This window comes from Hibiscus syriacus, unplaced genomic scaffold (genome assembly GCF_006381635.1).
Source record: "Hibiscus syriacus cultivar Baekdansim isolate YM2019G1 unplaced genomic scaffold, ASM638163v2 tig00116984_pilon, whole genome shotgun sequence".
NCBI lineage: Eukaryota > Viridiplantae > Streptophyta > Magnoliopsida > Malvales > Malvaceae > Hibiscus > Hibiscus syriacus.
This window is the reverse complement of record NW_024063507.1, coordinates 1,848,109-1,870,778: the sequence shown is the minus strand read 5'-3', so window position 1 is coordinate 1,870,778 and position 22,670 is coordinate 1,848,109. Positions and strand designations below refer to the sequence as shown.

Below are 22,670 nucleotides of genomic sequence, written 5' to 3'. Positions count from 1 at the left end.
AGGTGCTTCAGCCAGGTTGTTGATTCATGGTGTTTCAATTGACTAATGGATTGTTTAAATGCAACTGGAACTTAAAAGTAACCCGGTCAAATTTCCAGCAACCGGAATCGATATTCCTCAGGTCGACGGAGTATATCTTCTCCATTTCATAAGCTCCTATTGCAATGCAGAACGCACCTTCCTTGCAACAATTCTCCCAAGCATCCATGGGAGATGGATGAAGATGAAACATAAACAGGGAATCTTAAAGTTAGAATAATAGATATCATCATTAAGAACTACTTTGTTTAATATAGATTATGAAACATGGGATTTCATGCAAGTAAAGGTGACAAAAAAATGGGGGAAAATCTCATTGTACAAAAAGTGAGAGCATTTTTTACTCTATTTTCGGGTGAATAAACTTCGAAGATTTCTCTCTTTAACCTCTCGAGTAGCTTCTTGGCATCGATGATTTCCATCTCTGAAAGCTTCTTGAGATACCCGATGCTCCATACGATATCATGAGTTTTTTTCATTTATTGCTCGATGAGAGTGATGATAGTGTCACGGGCCGCGAACTTCTGGGTGAGGTCGGCCCACAACAGACTACCCCTGGGGTCGCAACCAACACAAAGCAGATTTCTCCCACTGTGGTGCTGAGACCAACACCCACCAGGGTGCGACAGACGCCGCCCAGGCAGCCCACAAGGGCCACGCTAAGACCAAGGCACATATATTGCCGAACAGGGTCAAGAAATGCCCGCCCCAAACTACCAATAAGCACAACTATCAAACAACAAGGGTCGCCTAGGGTCATGACCACTGCACACCAAGGTGAACCTAGAGCCAAGGCCAACACATGGCAAGGTCAGCCGAGGGCTCTAGCCAATAAGCAATGGGATACACTCGGGTTGGGGCCAACTGAGAGAAATGCACAAAGGGGGCCACTTGGGGGTAAGGGCAGCATCGAGAGTGCATTGAGCGCCGAGGCCAGCACCGACTTAGGACCTGTCCACCTAGCAAGGTCGGTCATTACTTGGAAAATAAAGTCAAGTAGTGTTGTCTTTGTTTGAATATGACTCAAATATTAGAGTTTCAAATAAAGTAAAGAGTTTTACTTGTAGTTAGACTAGGAGTAGTCATGAGATGTAAGGGGACTCCATTATAAAAGGAGGCATCCCCACCTCCATTAGATATAGAGAGTTTTGTGTTAATAAACGAGGCATTCATGCCAAAAATTTCCCCACACACGCTTACTTACGTTTTTTATGTTTTTCAATCATGCTTATCTCTATAGCAACATTAACAGAGAAGTTTAGGTTGACTTAGATGCCGAGCAACCGAGCGAGGTATCTAAGGGCCACACAAACCAGCCAGCCGTCAATCTAGCCCCGTGTCAAGTGGTATCAGAGCTAAGTTCATGACTAGACGAGATGGCTTCACATCATGGCGAGGCAGCAACATTCGAGGGCTTCGAGACTTGCAACTCAAAGAAGAAGCGAGGAACGTCGAAGGACATGCTTGCATCGCTCCAAGTAAGATTACCAGACTTGAGGACTCTACGAGAGAGATCAAGTAGGTTTTTGATATGTTACAATCCATCGATCTTGAGAAGCTGGGATCACTAGATCTCGAGAAGCTTGAAGCCTTGGAGAACATCCAAGAGGATGTGCAAGCGACACTCAAAGGATTATATGCGAAGAGTTCCCAATAAGATGATGCTTTGGAAGCCCAAATATTGGCCTTAACACAAGTAGTCGAAGAACTTAAAAACCAGGGGAACTGAGGTTGAAAACATAAAGAAGAGATTGAGCAACTCAAGACCGAGGTGGTCTTGTGCAATGTTATCGTGGATAGCAGCATGCTAACCAACGCCCCAAAGGCCGGGCCGAAGTTCACAAACCAGAAAAGTTTAAAGGGACTAGGTCGGCTAAAGACGTTGAAAATTTTATATGGAACATGTATCAATACTTTCGAACCATGGGCATTGAGAATGATATTGAGAAAGTAAACATTGCTTTTGTTTACTTAACTAATTTAACACTCTTATGGTGGCGACGTAAATGCACCAAGATGAAACGAGATGGAACCACCATTGAAATTTGGGCATAATTCCAAGTTGAGTTCAAAGAGTAATTTTACCCTTATCATGCTGAGAACAAGGCACGATCAAAACTAAGGCGTCTTAGGCAAGAAGACTTTCTAATGGAGTACGTTCAACAATTTGTCGAGTTAAGACTACAAGTCCCGAGTCTAATCGAAGAGGACATGTTTTTCACCTTCATGGACGAATTAAAGCCATGAGTAAAAAATGAGTTTGAAAGAAGGTGTTGAGTTAATCGATCGGATGAATTGTCCAAGAGGGGGTGAATTGGCAATTAAATTTTCGGTGGAAGCTTTTGCAGAAAATTGAAAAATATTTGCACAGCGATTTAGAGTGGTTCAACTTTCTCAACCAAAGTCTACAACCACTACCTTATCTATCCACACTAAGGATTTTTCACAAATTCACTAATTTGTCTTTCTTTTGAGAACAATGAGTAACCTTACAACTCCCTCAAGAATTATACCCCAAATTCTTGAAAACACTCTCTCCCAAATAGAAACTTACAAATTTTGCAAACTTACAGAAAAAACATCACAAGGTAGATTTTTTGCACAATTCTAGAACAAGGAAAAAACACTCAAAGATAAATACAAATGAGCACAAATTGTGTTCTTGAAAGCAAAATGAATATTGAATGAAAATAGGCTTGAATTTCTCAAACTTGAGGTTTGATGCTTTCTCTCTTGATTCTTTCTCTCTTGATTCTTTCTCAATTCTTGTTGATCATAGGCTTCATAACTTGTTTAAATACACATTGGATCAATTCTAAAGGGATCATTGGTGAAGTAAATAAAGCCGTTGTTTTATGTTTTCCATTTAAAAAATCTGTTGGGAGCATAGGGGTATCAGTACACCTTCAAAGGGTATCGGTACCTCCCGTGTAAAATTCAAATATTTCGACCGTTATTTGGCAGAGGTATTGGTACCTCCCAGGGGTATCGATACACCTATGACATTCGATGTTTCTCAGAGCCAATTTTGACATGAGGGGTATCGGTACATTTGGCTATGTATCGGTACCTTTATTTCATTCAAAAGTAAGGTGTATCGATACATCCAAAGAGTGTATCGGTACCTCCCTACTTAAAACTCATTTTTGGCTTGATTAAGGTTCAAAATACTTTGTAAAAATTGTTTCAAAAATATTTTAAGATTGAAACACAATTTTACACTTAAGTAAAGAGTAAAATTAACATTTGAAAAACTTGGAGTAATGTTTTTAATATTCGAATAATTTAATCGAATATATAATTTTGAATTGAATATAAAATCTTAAAATTTATTAACACTTTATTTGTTATATAAAAACATCAAAATGTTTTCAACAATCTCCCCCTTTTTGATATAACAAAACATTTTAATAATTTTAAGATTTCTTTTTGAAAATCATTTTTGAATCAATTTTAAAAGCTTACTCCCCCTTACTACCTTACTATGTTATTCTCCCTTTTTTTAAATAAAAAGGCTCTATGAAAAACATTTGAAACAAGTTTTTAAGGAAAATAACCAATATAATTATAGTGATTTAGCTACTAAGATCATAGTCAAGAGAAATGTTAGCCATTAGTCCATAATAAATATTCATAAACAATATGTAAATTGGGAATTGGTCATAATTGCTCTAAGATGTAAATGATGCATATTATAACATGAAAGTTCAATTTAAGTTCAAAAACTAATTATCATTCAAACAAACCAAAAAATCAAACAAATAAATCCAAACACATAAAATTTAAACCAAATATTCACTTAATCATCCAAATCATTCAAAATGTTTTAACAATTGTTTTAAGTTCATCTTAAACCTATGAAAACAAGCAAGAAAAGGTTTAGTCATCCATCGATGGGTCGGAAGGAGGAAAATGTGCTCGTATAGCAGCCATATCGAGTGTAAATGCATTGAGCCTTTCGTCCATAGCATTGAATCGATGATCCATTGCTTCGCGGTTAGTTCGCATCTCCCGGTGATTCTCCAATTGTTGAGCCCCCATAGCAGTTAAGTGGGACTCTATGGATGCAAACCTTACGTGAAATGTCTCCATGAACGATAAAAAATATGGAGGCATCTAACTCTCTTGCTGGACTGGCTCGTCCTCGGCTAGGTTAACAGTATCATTGACATCCCGAAGAAAATCTTCTAGCTCTGGATCATCAGCAGCAGGTGTCGGAGCAGTAGGTGTCGGAGCAGCCCGTGAATAGCTAGCACCCGGTGTTTTCGGGGTTAAACGAACCAATTGATATTTATCCCCACTCTATCTCGATTTACGCAAAGATTTTAGATTGATTTGGTTTTTAAGAGGGATGGCTACATCAAGTTGTACCTTAAGCTTGGCTTTGATAAACATATTACTAAGAAGACAACCGTAAACTAAGTTTCTACGTGTTTAGAAGAGACATTGTTTATGGCTTCAACTAGTTCACAAAAATTATTTGTGGCAGGTTTATTTTCCTATTTTTCTGGATACAATATCCACCATAAATCTAAAGCTCTAAGAGTGGAGTATTTGCTTCCGGATGGTCTAAACCACCAAGAGATTATCAGATGAAGAAAACGATTGTGGTGATCTGACAACGTACTCGCACTAGCCTTGGATTTATAAGGAGTACCTACTACTTCGCTCATTATCTAAGCCATCTTTATCTAGACCAAAATGTTAGTGATTGAGTCGGAGTCAATATGAATGTATTGGACTAGGAGATGACACTGAATATTGACAGTGGCAGTGATCGCTTGTGAATGTATATGCTAAGGCAAGCTAATTTGTGCAAGTATACACAATCGATGAAAGTAATATAGTAGTGAGTGAGTATCGTCTCCACAGGGATTGGTTTAGAAATATCTTTTCACCACAACTAGAACTAATGCTGTAAATCAATCCTACTAAGTATTAAAGCTAAGAAATAATTAAGAAGCTAAGAATAATGATTCAATGATTGTAGACAAGTGTGGTTGAGACAAAGAAAATATGAGATAGATAAAACAAAACAAAACAAGTATTGGATTAAATATAATGCAAACAACCTCACATATTCAGATGTTCACAGAGAATACTAACTATTGTCTCGACAACAATTATTTTAAGCCAGAATGAATTATTATGACTTACTAAACTGTCCGACAGGATTACTAGGTATTCTTAGACGGTTGCTATGGCAATACCTCTCGGCGTTAACTATAGACGTTGTCTTAACCTACTCTAGCCTTTATCCCTTTTAGTCATTTGAAACTCACTCCTTATCTCTAAGGTAGACAAGTTAGAACTTCACCATCCCAGATTCATTCCTTTGTTCACATTGATCTCTCTTAATTCTCTCGAATTCAAGAATCACTTTCTAGACAAAAGACTATCTCTCGATGCTCTTACAGTGTTAAGGCAAAATATTTAAACTATGAGCAAAACAGTCATAAGCAAACATAATTCCTTCATAAACATAAAAATATTGTTCAGGCAAACAAAGTTTAACACCAAGTAAAGCATTCATGGTGTTATCAAAGCTCATCCAAGATTAAACCGTTTAATACAACCCCAAATAGAATTAGAGTTTAGAAACAAAGGAAGAACGACTCCAAAAACCGGGGCTCTATCGCGACAATCCTGATCAACACCACGTATGCCTTGGTGATAACCCTCTCTCGAGGCTTGATCACCGCTCTGCTATCGTCTGGCAATGGAGGACACCAAGGAAGACTGGGGGATAGACGGAGGGAAAAAAGTGCAGCTGCTTTCTCACGCCTATGGTAAAGCTAATCTTTCTTCTTCATTTCCTTATTTTTTTTACGGTTATGATTGGTAATTATAAGGAGAATCTTCTAGGGGTTTGCATGCTTTTAGAGTTTCCTTTATTAGCCGTTATTAATTTCTCAAATGTAAAAAGGAAAGGCGGCTGTCAGAATAATCAAGGGTTGTTTGCACATGAAGTAGTCATCCAGCTGGCATGTGACATAGGCGGTTTCGCCATATGTGCTTTAGACTTCTTTAGATAAATCTTGCCTCGACGAGATAAATCTGATCCTTACGTTCTCATCTGCTCCATTGGCCTTTGCAACTTTTCATTGTCACGACTGAAATGTTCTTCCTCTGTAGAGTTCATGCACAAATACAACTCAAACAACCCCTTTTCCTCAGCAGCATCAGTTAAGCCAAATAAATCTTGCCTAGGCAAAACTTATCCACCACAAGCAAATATAACCTATATGCAACTAAATGCAACTAAAATGCAATGTATACTTTGTTTAGATGAGCAATAAGTTAAGTTAAAAGACTATAAATTAAGTCTTTTTATGGAGTTATCACACCCCCAAACTTAAGCTATTTCTTGTCCTCAAGCAATGGATAATAGCTAAAAGAAAATTAAAATTGTCATGGAAAAGCAGTATCAAGAACATTATCAGGTTTGAGATTTCATCCCTCAGTAAAAATATGTGGCCTCAACATGTTCGACAATCATATTAGTCAAGTCCCCTCCCTAGTCAGGATCCTTTGCTATTGTGTGTGCGTGATTGTAACCAGTCTATGCATAGAGGTAATTAGAAAACTTAAAGTAAGCACTTCTAGGTTGTCAAGGAAACAAATTATTCATCAGGCTTAGTTTATACTCCTAGTTATTTATCAACTTTTATTCTCTTTATTCACATTTTTATAAGGGATCAGTTCATTACAACTACCATACCACACTCTAGGTGAAAGGGACCATACCTTTCACCCCCAAGCTAGTCGGGCAGAGTCATCCTATGACTACTTTCATTCACTCATATGCCTTGGTTACTCTTAATTTCTTTTGGAGTTTTTATTATTCAAGCCTTTACACAGAGGAGTGTCCCTTTGTATTTTTCAAGTTTTCAAGTTTTGAAACATTAGAGTTTTTACCTTACCCTTAGAATATATTGAAGTCTCGGTAATTAGAAAGTTTTTTCCCTAAAATTTTATAGATTACATAGAGAAAAGACAACCTACAATCGTGTTTATAAGTTTTAAAGGACAAGCCTAGGGTTGGTTCTCTTCTTCAGACAGTTTTTACAATAATTCTGGCCTAGGCAATAGAATTTTGCATTCATATTGGGCATCCCTAATTCATTCCTAACAATAATCTTAACCTCTTATGTCATAACAACCAAAATTTCAACCAATTAACATCAATTACTATTTAACAAAGTATGGCAGAATGGACAACACCTCCCCAAAACTTGCGAGATGCATTATCCTCAATGCATGAAAACTACACTAAATGTTGTTATATGCAAAAGTGAAAATAAAATAAAAACGAAGACTAAAAAAAACTTACTGTGGTGGTGTGGTTTGACTTGACCCCCTCGTGCAGCGTCGTTTGGGAGGGAAAGATCTCTCGGATCCCGAGTTTACTGCTTCTAACTAAGAAGGAGATGGCTGAAGTATACGACCCGTCGTTATCTTGTATTGCTTCTTGCTGGTCGAAGCACAGGCTGGAGTGGACTGCTCAGTCGCAGGAGTCAGTTATGCTGGAACTGGTGGTAGACTAGGAGCTGTTGTTGGGGCTGGTGGTGTCGATTGAACTGGGGATGGAATGGGATCCTGCTCAGGCTGCTTCAGTGCTGGCGTGAAATCTTCATCAGTGAAGAAGTGGGGTGGATTATCATTGTTACTTTGAGTGGTGGAGAAGGATGAGGAACTAAAGAACTCCTCAGTGTCACTGTGGCTTTCTTCTGGTACGGGTGAGACATGAGTTGCCAATGGTAGCACATCAGTGGGCACCCCTGGTGGAACGTCTGAAGGGACATAAGATGTCGAGGTATTGAATGTCTGCCACCCGCATTATAGTTAAGGATGACACTGGGGAAGGTTGGTAGTCTGATCATTGTGGTTGGGAGTAACTCCTTGATAAAGGTGTTGAGTTGTATGTCCCATGCCTTGGCGTATTTAAAGTAAATTTCATGTGGTCCTCCAGGGACCCGATCTTTTCACGCGTTTCACGTGTGTGTGTGAGACCACATCGACCATTCTAGCCACGATAACCAATTTTGATCCTCGCTCCAGACCCTCATTTAGGTCGTCATCATTGAAACTTATCAACTCGGAGCATCATTAGTAGAACCAAATATTATATCATCAACATAAATTTGAACTACTAATAAATCTTTACCTTTTCGCTTTAAAAACAATGGAGTGTCAACCTTCCCTTTCGAAAAACCTTTTTCAATTAAAAAGTTTGACAATCTTTCATACCAAGCTCTAGGAGCTTGTTTTAAACCATATAAAGCTTTTGTCAACTTAAAAACATGATTTGGAGATTTTGAATCTTCAAAACAGGAGGTTGTTCTACATACACTTCTTCTTTTATAAAACCATTTAAAAATGCACTTTTAACATCCATTTGATATAATTTAAATTCATTGAAACAATCAAATGCTAATAACATTCTAATAGCTTATCCTAGCTACGGGAGCATATGTTTCATCATAATCTATTCCCTCTTCTTGAGTATACCCTTGATCAACAAGTCTAGCCTTGTTCCTCACTATATTACCACTTTCATCAAGCTTATTCCTAAATACCCATTTAGTACCTATAATAGATTTATCGCTAGGCCTTTCAACTAATGTCCATACTTTACTTCTCTCAAATTGATTTAACTCTTCTTGCATAGTCATAATCCAATTTTCACCGGTCAATGCTTCTTTAACATTTTTAGGCTCTATGCATGAGATAAATGAAACATAATTACATACACGTTCCTAAGATAAGATCGAGTAGTTACCCCTTTGGATGGATCACCTAAAATCTCACAATCCTTGACATAGTTGAATTTTCTTGGGTATGAGATTTCCCTTTCTTCAATGGTTAGATTCTTGAAGGAATCTTGAGTTTCCTCATCCTTCACTTCTTCCTTTGATGATGGTTCTCCAACGTCATGTCTAACGTCATGTGTATTTATAATACCTACATAATTATTAACATAAGAATCCTTCCTCGAAAGGGGATTATCATCGAAAACAAAATGTATAGACTCTTCTACCACTAAAGTTCTTTTATTAAATACCCGATAAGCTTTAGAATTTAAGGAATAACCCAGAAAAATTCTTTCATCACTTTTAGCATCAAATTTACCAAGATTATCTTTACCGTTATTTAAAACAAAACATTTGCATCCAAAAGGATGAAATAAATAATGTTAGGCTTTTTATTTTTAAAAATTTCATATGGAGTTTTCTTTAAAATAAACCCAATCATTACTCGATTTATAACATTACAAGCGATATTTATGGCATCCGCCCAAAAATATTTTGGCAAATTGTTTTCACAAAGCATGGTTCTAGCCATTTCTTCTAAAGTTTGATTTTCCTGTCAATAACTCCATTTTGTTGAGGGTTTCTAGGTGCTGAAAAATTATGGCTAATTCTATTAGAATTACAAAACTCAATAATCCAAGATTTTCAAATTCCGTACCATGATCACTCCTAACACTTGAAATGGAGTAACCTTTTTCATTTTGGATTACTTTTGAAAAAGTAATAAAATGTTCTAATGCTTCATCTTTAGTACTTAAAAATAAAACCCAAGTATATCTAGAATAGTCACATACCAAGACAAATGCATATTGTTTTCCACCCAAGCTAGTAGTCCTAATTGGACCAAAAAAGATCTATATGGATCAATTGTAATACTCTACTAGTGGATACATCATTAATGGATTTAAAGGAAACTTTATTTTGTTTTCCTTTTGAGCATGCATCACAGATTTTATCTTTATCAAATTTTAGCTTTGGCAACCCTCTTACTAAATCACCTTGAATTAGTCTTTGTAAAACACTTATGCTTGTATGTCCAAGTCTCCTATGCCATAACCAACTATCATGTTCATTCTTGGCAACTAGGCATAAATTAGTCATATTTATTGAATCTAAATGCACCATGTAAATGATTTCTATTCTATGACCAATGAACATAATCTGATTAGATGCAATGTCTACAATTTTACAACCATTTGTTTCAAGGAAGACATTGTATCCTTTATCACATAATTGACTTATACTCAATAGATTATGCTTTAACCCATTCACATATAATACTTTTTCTTTTTGTATGGAAGAGGTATTACATATAGTACCTATACCTTCAATGTAACCTTTTGAGTTTTCACCAAAGGTTATCACTCTATTTTTTGTCGTTAAGCTCTATAAACCGGCTCTTGTCTCCGCTCATGTGTCTTGAGCATCCACTATCAAGGAATCATGAGTTTGAACTTGTATTTCGTGCCTTGAAGCAATGCTCATTTTCCTGAGAATCTTTCCCGGTGGCCATCAACCACAGGTTTACTACTTCTTGTTCCTCTTCATTAGATAATTCATCATCGCTCCAAGTAGCCACATGTGCTTTTTGTTTCTTCTTTGAATGACCCTTCTTTTTCAGTTGTGGGCAATCGTATTTGACATGCCCGAGCTTTTTGCATTCATAGCAAATGATAAGGTCATTCTCTTTTGATTCAGTTTTAAAGCCTTCATTTCGTTTGAATTTTCTTCCTCTGTTGGGCTTCATTAATTTTCTGAACCATTTGGCAAATAATGTCATTTCTTCATCATTGTCATCATCATCAGAATCACTCTCATCTTTTGTGGATTTGAGAGCAACTCCAACATTCTTCTTTTTCTCTGTCTCCTTCTTTGTCTGGTCCTTCTTCTCGAGGTCTACCTCATCTTGAATCATCATTTCATGCGTGAGGAGAGAACCAACGAGCTCATCAAGAGTTAAAGACTTTAGGTCTTTAGCTTAGATAATCGACGTCTTCTTCGATTGCCAAGCTTTTGGAAGAGAATAAATTATCTTCCTCACAAGCTTCTCGTTTAGAATGATTTCTCCGTATGCATTGAGGCCATTGACAATCATGAAAAATCTATCCATCATATTCTTCTCCTGGATCTATCATGAAATTTTCATAGCTATGAGTAAGAAGACTGATTTTAGATTATTTTACCTCGTTAGTTCCTTCATGTGTGACTTGTAGTTTATCTCATATCTCTTTGGTGATTGTACAAGATGATACTCTCTCGTATTCATCTGGTCTAAGTGCACAAAAAATAACATGGATAGCCTTTGAGTTGAGCTGGAATAATTTTGACTCTTCTTCACTCCACAAATTTGGATATGTGGATGGTTCAGAGTATCCGTTCATCACAATTTTCTATGCTCCCATGTCACTAGCTTGAATGAAGTATCACATCCTATTCTTCCAATAAGTATAGTTAACCCCATTAAAGAAAAGAGGCTTGTTTACGGGCTGAGAATCAATACCGAAGTCGAAGTTTGATGTAGAGGCCATTGATGACTTAAATATCGATTGAATTCTTCTCGAATCTACTCAAGAGGCGGTAAAACCTTCAAATGAGTGTAGCTCTGATACCAATTGTTGAGTTAAAAATCGGATGAATCGACCAAGAGGGGTGAATTAGTAATTAAAAATTTTGGTGTAAGCTTTTGTAGAAAATTGAAAATATTTGCACAACGATTTAGAGTGGTTTGACTTTCTCAATCAAAGTCTACGTCCACTACCTTAGCTATCCACACTAAGGATTTTCCACAAATTCACTAATTTGTCTTTCTTTTGAGGACAAAGAGTAACCTTACAACTCCCTCAAGAATTATACCCCAAATTCTTGAGAACAATCTCTCCCAAAGAGAAACTTACAAATTTTGCAAACTTACAGAAAACCTCACAAGGTAGATTGTTTGCACAATTCAAGAACAATGAAAGAACACTCAAAGATAAATACAAATGAGTACAAATTGTGTTCTTGAAAGAAAAATGAATATTGAATGAAAATAGGCTTGAATTTCTCAAACTTGAGGTTTGATGCTTTCTCTCTTGATTCTTTCTCAATTCTTATTGATCATAGGCTTCAGAACTTGTTTAAATACACATTGGATCAATTTTGAACGTTGGGGATCATTGGTGAAGTTAATAGAGTCATTTTTGTATGTTTTCCATTTAAAAAAACTGTTGGGAGCGTAGGGGTATTGATACACCTTCAAAGGGTATCGGTACCTCCCGTGTAAAATTCAAATATTTCGACCGTTATTTGGCCAGGGGTATCGGTACCTCCCAGAGGTATCGGTACACCTATGTCATTCGATGTTTCCCGGAGCCAATTTTAACATGAGGGGTATCTGTACATTCGGCTATGTATCGGTATCTTTATTTCATTCGAAATTAAGGGGTATCGGTACATCCGAAGAGTGTATCGGTACCTCCCTACTTAAAACTCATTTTTGGCTTGATTAAGTTTGAAATACTTTGTAAAAATTGTTTCAAAAATATTTTAAGATTGAAACACAATTTTACACTTAAGTAAGGAGTAAAATTGACATTTGAAAATTTTGGAGTAATGTTTTTAATATTCGAATAATATAATCGAATATATAATTTTGAATCGAATATAAAATCTTAAAATTCATTAACACTTTCCTACAAAAGGCAGAACCTATCACGTAACAACAAATAGAAGGGGGACATCTATCGATCTATTGCTTTAATTGCCATGAGCAATGACACTTTACAAGAGATTACCCCCACACTAAAAACGTAGTCGTTGCCGAAGAAGATGACAATTTAGGGAAGAAGTATGTAAACTAAATTACAAGTGTTAAGCCAAAGGTAAGTTCTAAGCGGCGAAAAGATCACCGAGGGAGGGGAACAAAAGGGTACAAAATACCCACTCCAAGTCAACAACATCAAAGTCGAAAGCAATGGTTAATGTACATGAATATCAATCTTGCCAGACAATCTGGAGTTGCCCTTGTGGATACCGATATAATCAATTTATTTATATAAAAAATGGTCACCGATGATCTTGGACTCAAAATTGAACCATTAAGGGAGCAATCAAGACCGTCAACACTGAAAAAGTTTCAATCGTTGATGACGCGGAATGTAGAATTGAAGATTGGAAAATGGAATGATAACGTAGACTTCATGATAATACCTATGGATGACTTTGATTTGTCATCGGGTTGAACTTCCTTATCCATATCAAAGCTCTATCCTTCTTATGCAAATGTCATGAGCATCATGGATCCCTATGGCAAGGTAGTCCTGTTGATACACAATGATCAAGAAGAGACCAAGACCTTAATAGTTATTCAACATGTCAAGAATGCTCCAAAAAAGGTGTGTCAGAATGCTCCAAAAAAGGTGAACACCACCTTGGGAAATACTTTTAAAGCCACAAAGCAAATCTACCGACGAGAGCGTAACTAAAACAAGTGGGGGAGAATGTCAAGGGCCGTGAATTTGTGGCCGAGGTCGGCCCATAACAAACTACCCATGGGGCCACAACCAGCACAAAGAAGACTACTCCCACTGTGGTGTCGAGACCAACACCCACCAGGGTGTGACAGACACCGCCCAGATGACCCACAAGGGCTACGCTAAGACCAAGGCATACATAACATCGAACAGGTCAAGACACGCCTGCCCCAAACTACCCATAAGCACAATTTTCAAACAGCAAGGGTCGCCTAGGGTCGTGACCACCACACACCAAGTGAACCTAGAGCCAGGCCAACGCAACGAAAATGTCAGCCGAGAGCTCTAGCCAACAAGCAATGGGAACACACTCAGGGTTGGGGCCAACGTACACTGGGTGTGCTCCTAGAACTGAGATAAACGTACAAAAGGGGCCACTTGGGGGCAAGGGCTGTACATATTGGGGGCACATAGGGCCGAGGCCTGCGCACACCGAGTGTGCATTGAGGGCCAAGGCAACTATTGACTTAGGGCCTGTCAACCTAGCAAGGTCAGCCATTACTTGGAAAATAAAGCTAAGTACCATAGTCCTTGTTTGAATATGACTCAAATATTAGTTTCAACTAAAGTAAGAGTTTTACTTGTAGTTAGACTAGGTAGTCATGAGATGTAAGGGACTCCATTATAAAAGAGGTATCCCTACCTCCTTTGGATATAGAGAGTTTTGTGTTAAAACTCAGGCATTCATGCAAAAATTTCCCCCTACACACTTACTTACGTTTTTATGCTTTTTCATCATGCTTATCGCTATAGCAACATTAACCGAGGAGTTTAGGTGACTTAGACGCCGAGAAACGCGAGGTATCTAAGGGTCGCACAGACTAGCTAGCCGAAAGTCTAGCCCCGTGTCAATTGGCATGAAATTGCGTACTTGTTTGCAGTGTTTTGGGGGCTTGGATCAAGCAATTGTAATAGATTCGACGTACTTTTATCATTCTTTTTTACTTCTCTACAATTATGAGAGACGATTACCAACTTGATAGTGCCTGAGCAGCTACCTCTCTCGCACTGTTTGATTTGGCCTCCAGCATTGTATCAAGAAGAGTGATGCAGCTGGCTTCACCCACTAGTTTTTCATTTCACTCAAACTGCAAACTCGGTAGATGGCCGATCCAGCGGCTTATTGCGTGCCTAACGATCCAGATTTAAGCACGTGAACCAATCGATGGAGGAAATCAATTGATATCAAGACTTCTGTTGGAACTGAGCCAACCAAATTCCTCAAGGTTGCAACTGGGATTCTTGGGATAAATGGTCATCGAGGTATACCAATAGGCTTCAAATTCCACCTTCGTGATGACAGACCTTCTCAGACACAATGCTGGCTATTAGATTCTGCAAGAACTCTGCAGCTTATTCTTTGGAACCCAACAAAATTTCGTAACCGAGGAGATTGATCATACCCTTTATTATTCCTTCCTTGGCAAGTATTTGTCGAATCTTGGGAACAGTTGGTATGTTCCTTAACGTACAAGCAGCTTTAGCATGTGAAACATAGTCTCCAATGTGGCATATTTCCAATAGCGGTAGAATCCCACCATGTTCGACAATTGCTCTGGTTGTTTCTTCAGTCATCAATAATCTCTGAAGTGAAATCGTTTCCTTCTCTCTACCGAACATGCTGTCAGATTCAATGAGCCTAATGAGAGGTGGTAAAACACTTTCTGAAACAAGCCAGCTCTTGCAATTCCCAGATTCAGCGAGGGAGCATATTACAGTTCTCGCCTTTTCACGGATACGAGGTGAAGTCGCTGCTAACAATCGAACAAGAGCAGTGACGTTACTCCGTCCCATAACCGACAATACACTCTTTTCATCCACCTTCACGACCTGAATAAGGATGTCAACAGCTTTGTGCTTTGATTCCAAGTGCTCAATCTGAAGCCATGCAAGCACTTCCTTTATATGGCTATGTGCTGCAGTCCCAAACTCTGATGACGAGCAGACAGAGGATAAAGGCAAAGTAGCTTCGTCAAGTACACTGGTCTTGATAAGAAGTCTGATATCCCTTAAATTCATATTCAATTTCCCCAACAACGCATCGATGTCACTCTGCATCTTAAGTTTTCCCTCAAACTTCTCCTTTAGACATGAATCTGCCAACTCAATTGCTCCATTCAATGTTTCTGATACAGCCTGCAATTGCTCCTTACAAAGAGCATTCTTTGAAAAGAAAGGATGGCTCGACAAGTCCGATAAGAGTGATGCGATCTGCTCCAATTTGGAAATTATTATCTTCCACCTAGCGGGGAACACCTTCACTTCCCTTGCCTGAACAAGTTCCATGGGAACAAGCTCTTTAGCAGGATAACAAATCCTCAGCCGATCGAGTATCATCTTAAATCCCACTTCCAGTAGCTTCTCCGATGATTCAGATATGAATTTAGATATTACTAGAGCTGCATCAAGTGATATTTTTTTATCACACAAAGCTTGTTTACTGAAAATTAAATCCAACCAACAAATATTGCTCACACGAATTCTTTCGGCCTTTGCTTTATCAAGTGATCTTTAAATGCCAACTAAAATGTAAAAACTAATGATCTTAAGAAACCAATGTAATCATCCACACATAGTTTATGAAAATGAAAGAAGTTACTTTAAAACTACTAAAAAGATTGCAGCTCAATCAAGCAGCGTCCATGAATATTTTAGCAATGTACCACAATACCTTTTTGCAAACTAAGTGAAATAGCAATATGCAGGGATGTAATTCAAGGGGTATATTGGAAAGTAACTGGCAAAATGCCAAAAAATAAAGGATAAAAAACCAACTTTATTTTTTTAACAGTGAAAAATCATGGTATGAGATTTGCGTAGAGATCTTTGATATATGTTGACTTAATTTAAACCCAAAGGTCAAGATTTTCATGGCAATGAAAGCAAAAGCTAGATTCTTAGCTGCATTCCCTATTTTAGCCCCCAACTTGTGAGCCATAGAAGAGACTTCCCTTGGAACAGAATGCAGGCCATTGGCCTTGGGGAGAGACCCTATCCTAAGCTGTGTATTTGGAGTAACCCCACTAGTGAGATATAGTTAAGAAAAAATTCAAAGCAATCGAGACCAACATTTCAAGACTCAGATGCTCCAACATTTTTCCTTTTTTTCTCTATAAAGTAATCGAGTGTAGTAGCTTAATCCTCAAACTTCTCTTTCCCAGAAAATGCATCTTAGAATCAGCAGCATACCACTGTTTTTTTTTTTTACTAAAAGAAAGAAAACCCTTTTCTTTTTACAACTTGTAGGTATGTAGGTCTTTCAGATTCTGACTTCTCTATCTGTTAGAGAAGAAAGCATACAAAATATATCATGGACCGACCAAATATTATGAAGCAGTAAAGGAACACCTAAAGGACATGCATTTTCAAAATTTATTTCATATTCGGTTTGCAATATGCCATCGGCAATAACTAAAGATGTTGAGTAAAACACGTTCAATTGTGTTGGAAATTTCAAAAGATGAATGTGCTCCACAAATCCACCAAGACGGTCTTTTTATTAAAAGGAGATGTAGGGTTCTGTGGACTACGTGAATTGTATATAAAATACCAACTTATAATTTATTCCACTTTCTTCAATGCATTCATAGTCTTTATACTCCTATGCATTATATAATTAATATAAAATTAAAAATGTGTTAAATTTTTAAACAAAGTCTAAAGTGAAAAAAAAACGACACGCTTGCGTGGGGCACCCAGTCGGCGAGGGATCTCTTCATGCCTTGCAGTGAAAAATCTAGTTGATAACTACAAACATTAGATGTTCAGTTCAATTACGAAACTTAATAATTGACAACCTTATATGTTTTTTAAGATAGCAACCAAGTCATTGTTTTAACTAGGGATTAACCGTGATTATGATTGACAAAGCCATCCCCAGTATATGTTGTGAAAAAAAAACCCGACATAAACAACACAACATGCTGTTAATTTGTCCTTTATGTTGTTTGTTCCATGTTCATTCTTTGTTTCATTTCCCCCCTTGACAAAAATAATGTTAAAATCTCCATAGGTGTCTTTTGGTTCTCTTTGAGGGATTAAATGATTTTGTTTGATGTTTCATACAATAATGTTAAAACCATTTGTTTGAAGTAAATTCAAGTCGAGTTGAAAAATTAACTTTTCGAGTTGAGTCGAATCGAAAAAATCGATTTTTCGAACCGAGTCGAGTTTTGCTCACCTATACTTATAAATTAACACTGGGTATTAGGGTTAAAGCTTAGGTCAATCCACACAAAACTACAAATTCTCTTATATTGTTATTTTGATATTAGGTTTTTTTGTTTGGTTGTAATTGGTTTTCTGGAAATTGAATTCTAGAAAATGAATAACATTTTCTAGAAAACGCTTTATAATGTTTGGAAGATGTTTAAACTTTTTTCCGCTAGTTGATGAGTTTTTTTAAAAATTATTTATTATAAATATTAAATACAATAAATAATATTATTTATCATAAAACTTAATATAATTATTTTTAAAATATTAAAATAATTTATTTGTTATTAAATATTATTTTTTATAATTTTATTAATAAAAATATTAATATTGGTATATTTTATTGAAATAAAAATATCATAAATTATATTAATTATTTAATAAAGTAATAGTGTTATATTATATTTTAAAAATATTAATTATTATATTTTAATATTTATTAAAATATTAGATTATTTATTAATATTAATATATAAATAATATTATTCATTATTAATAATTTAATAATACTATTTCTATGAAAATAATAACTAATCAAATTTTTAATATTTATTAATATTGTTAAAATAAAAATAATATATATATTATTATAATATAAATGATTATTTATTATAATATTAAAAATATAATTATATTATTAGAAATATTGATAAATATATTTTAAATATTTTAATAATTAATATTTTGATTAAAATGATATTAAAATATTTTATTAATATTAAATTCATAAAATAAAATTATTTTGAGTATTTATTCTTTGAAGTGAAATGTTCGGAAAATAACTTACGGAAAATCAGACCATAAGTCATTTTCCAGAAAACACAAAAGAAATTTTATTACCAGAAAAATGTTTTACGTTGACCAACCGGTTTTCCTCCAACCATACAATGAAAAACATTTTCCGAAAAACGAATTTCGTAATTGATTTTCCCTCAAACAAACAGACTCTTGTATATGAATTCTTCTCGTTTAGAATTTTCACATAAAATCATGTTATCTTTTTTATTACAATCATTTCTAGTATGGTTATATCTATAAAATATAAGAATATATAGAATTATTAAATACAGTAATAACTAAAAAAATTGCGCGAGCATAAAAGAATAAAATCCCAAAAGCATTTTGTACTTCAAATATATATCCAGCAAAGCATTTACTTTTTGTTTGTTTTTAAAAAGAGACGCATGTTCAACATGTGTTAATCTTATCAATTTTGAATATAATTACAAATCAACTATATAGAGTTAATAGTATTAAACAAAAGTGTTTGCTGCATAAAAACATGATGAAAAACTTTCGTTGCAAAGTGGATTTATGGCGAGATGTTATGATTGTTCTGGTGCAGTGCCATTTTACCACAGGGTTCTGCTGGCCTTAGGCCCTAATCAGCCCCTTCTTGTGTAATGAATTTGCTTCTTTTGCATGATCCATGTCGTTTTTTTGCAACTATACATACATGTTCTATATCACTGAAAACAACGGCGACGACGTGTAGTTAAGCTTTTAATTATGGTTTGACTTCGACCCACTAAATGTTGGAGGCACCACAACAGAAGAAGAAACCTTGAACCTCTTACTCCTCGAACCATGACCATGCTCATCGATCAATCTCGGACCAATATTATTATTGTCGGGGCTATCGACCCAGCCCATCATTTCATCTGCAAACCCATGGTGATCACGACCGAAGCTCACTTCACCGATATCCGACCCGTCCGAATCCAATCCATGTTGACGGAACCCGATCCATTCGTTGCTACAATCCGAAACGCTGGAGCCCACGTGTGGCACAATGATGCTTGGTTGCACCACTCTTTGAATATTTTTCATATCAACATCCGTGTTCCGGTAATGATGGTTTCTAAAGTGGAATATGTTGGCAAAAGTGAAGTGGTCACTCACTCTACTTCTCGCCGACTTGTTCTCACTGTTCATAGCCATGATACTCTGTACGTTTTTGCTCAGTTTAGCCTTCAAGGAAGAGAAGCTAAGCCCATGCTGCTGGCCATTATTACAAGGAGAGGAACCGGAAACCGGGTGTTTCGAACCGTGGTTAACCGATGTGAAATTGGTTCGGGCATTTTCGCCACGGAGAGCACGAGCGGCTTCATCGTAAGCACGGGCAGCTTCTTCAGGAGTATCGTAAGTGCCTAGCCAGAGTCTCACACGCTGTGACGAATCCTTGATCTCAGCCACCCATCGTCCCGACGGTCTTTGCCTGACACCAACAAACCTTCGAGCCATTGGTTTGGTTGGTTGAGGCATGGTGTTGTCGGTGTTGGTGATGACAGTGGTTGTCTTGGCGGCCTCAGATCCTGCCATTAACAGTAAAAACTTGAACAAGTTCGAATTGTTTGACTCAGAAATTAGCATTCAACGAGAGGCTGGTTAAATAATTGCATGTGGCATGGATTGTAGTAATCCGCCACTATATATACATATATATAATAAGGTGCCTCCAAAACATTGATGTCAGCGTGAAGTACATACCTATCTCCATTATTAGTTTTCTTCCCAGCAATTCCGTTTACATCATATACAAAAGATGGAATTATAATTTTGATCTTGGGTTTTAGTCCCTCTGCTTTAAGTTTACATAATCCAATCCTTCTCTTTTATTATGCAATTAGTTAGCTCAAACTTGTTATAAGTGGTATCAATTCTTGTCAAAGTTGTGTGAATTATTTAAAAGCACCTTTAAGCTATTTTTTTTCTTTTTAATCTTTTTATCCTAAGTTGTTTGAGAGAGTGATGTTGTCTATCTTTAATCAAACTATTGTCTCTTATAATTTATCATAATTTTTAGTAATGTCAACTTTAAGTATTTAATTGATATAACAAAAGGACTAATACCATAATTTGACCATTACAAAATATCTTTTCATTGCCTCAAAGAATTGATTAGTATAAACAAATTCCATATTTTGACGTTTTACAATTTAAAAAAATCTAAATTAATATAAGCCGTGAAAGAGCTGATTAACGATAGGAAATTACATAAGAAAAGTGACAGGAAACAGAGGGCGGTCCTATATTTTAAAAAAAAAAATCGAGGGGAAAGTTGAGCATAATTAATAGTGACGTGGAGGTTAATCGTTGGCATTTAGCACTTGGTAATAGTGGCTGTGGGGCTACCCGTTTCAGGCCTAAGTCCTTACCGTGTCCTTTGTGTTGGTTGTATTTTGGCTCACCACACCAGAATTTGCATTTCGATTACGTGCTTAAAACATTAATTAATCTCAATAACCTTCCGTTCTAATATCCCAACTTGGATTAAGACTATAATCATCCAATCCAAACGCGGCCTTTGATTCCTTTAAACTTCATTCCTCAATGGGAGGAGGTAGCCAGATTTGTCTCTTAGCACGTGGATTATTGCACATCGCCACGCATTTGGAATGAAACGTGGCGTTTTCCGCCTGTGCTTCGCTCCTCTTTCGGCCATTAGGCTTTTCCCTCTCACAAGAGAGAGTCGACAATTATTACAGTTCCAAATCGCCTCCGTTTACTTCTAAAAATATTTTCTGTTTTTGTTTTTAAAAAATAGTTCTTATTTTTAATTGTTTGAAAATCAGAAAACATATTTAGTTAATATAAATGAAAGTTTAAATTCAAAAATAAAAATTGTAAAAATATATTTGGTATCTAATATTTTAAAATAAAGATAAATAAATAATTATTAAATTATTAAAATATAATTATTAAAAAATTTATTACATAAATTTAATATGTGAGTTATGCAAAAAAAAATGATAAGAAATTTCATAACACAAAAACTCTATTTAATTTTTTGAACAACTGTTTCAAACCGTCAAGACGATTACATGACATTTCACAAAGTTTACATGATAATCTACAATGTTGGTGTGACAGTTCATTATGTTGTTGTGGTTGTGCACGATTGATAATGATGATGTGGTAAATGTGTTTAATTGATTTTTTACTAAGTTTGAGGGCCTAATTAATATTTTAGAAAGTTTGAGGACTTATTTAAATTTTTAAAGAACTAAGGTATTATTTAAATTTAAAATATAAACAATTATTAAGATATTTAATACATTAAATATAAAAATGCTAAAAAAAATTAAATTATTAAAAAAATAGTTTAAGCTCCACATTGAGTGTAAAAAATTTAGGGACCATATTGATTTTTGTCAAAAGTTTGAGGGTTTTAGATACCATTAAATGAAAAAAATTTATTGTTAGAAGGATTTGAACATGCGTAAATTAAGTTAAAAATCTAGATTTCATATTTTTTTTTTTAAATTTCTAAAATGATTTTAATGAAAATACTGAAAAGATCTTTTTTTATGTTTTCATATTTTCACTTATTTTTATTTTCATTTTCTAGAAATTATTTTCTAATTTTACCACCAAACATATTTTCTTCAATGTTTTCTATTTATTTTAAAAAATAAAAATAATCTATATTTTTTCGAACCAAACGGACTCTAAATGTTTTTAATTATCGTATCTTTGAATAATATTTTAAGGTTATAATCCATGGAATCCAATGTTTTTGTTAATGCAAGGTTAATCTTAAACTACAATTAGAAAATGTACTTTTGTTTTTTTTTTCCACCATTGGTTAGCCTTATTAAAACTTTGATTTGAATACCTCTCAATGAAATCAACGCAAGACCTTGTCCTATGCTAACATTTTTTGGATAAAGTACACAAATAGGCCCTCGACTACAACATACTACTTTATTAAGTCCCTCGACTATTAAACGTTACAAAATGACCCTTTGATTATAGAGTTTGCTTTGTTGAGTCACTCGACTATCAAAAGTTACAAAATGGTCACCCGACTATTCATTATGTTCCAAACTCGTCATTTCCCGTTAAAAGATTGACGTTATTCTGAGCTAAACTTTAACTTGCTGATTGTGGTATGATAAAATCTGATCTCAGAATCTCAAACAACTATCACATCTCAGTCATCATGTTAACTTCCAGCTTAGAAACCATCAATTTTTTAATGATAAATGACAAATTTAGAACATAATGAATAGTCATGTGTCTATTTTGTAACTTTTGATTCAACAAAGCAACACTCTATAGTCGAAGGACCATTTCATAACTTTTAATA

At 35.7% G+C, this 22,670-nt stretch overlaps 1 protein-coding gene and 1 pseudogene across 1 annotated transcript; both read right to left on the bottom strand.

The window, feature by feature from the left end:
• Positions 1-384: 384 nt before the first annotated feature.
• Positions 385-17,237, bottom strand: LOC120192986 (annotated as a pseudogene).
• Positions 17,238-18,975: 1,738 nt separating this feature from the next.
• On the bottom strand, positions 18,976-20,070 carry LOC120193054 (ethylene-responsive transcription factor ERF024-like). The gene has a single exon (XM_039195671.1). It carries the CDS (start codon positions 19,949-19,951, stop codon positions 19,082-19,084), a length of 870 nt encoding a protein of 289 aa, XP_039051602.1. The 5' UTR covers positions 19,952-20,070; the 3' UTR covers positions 18,976-19,081.
• Between the last annotated feature and the right edge of the window lie 2,600 nt (positions 20,071-22,670).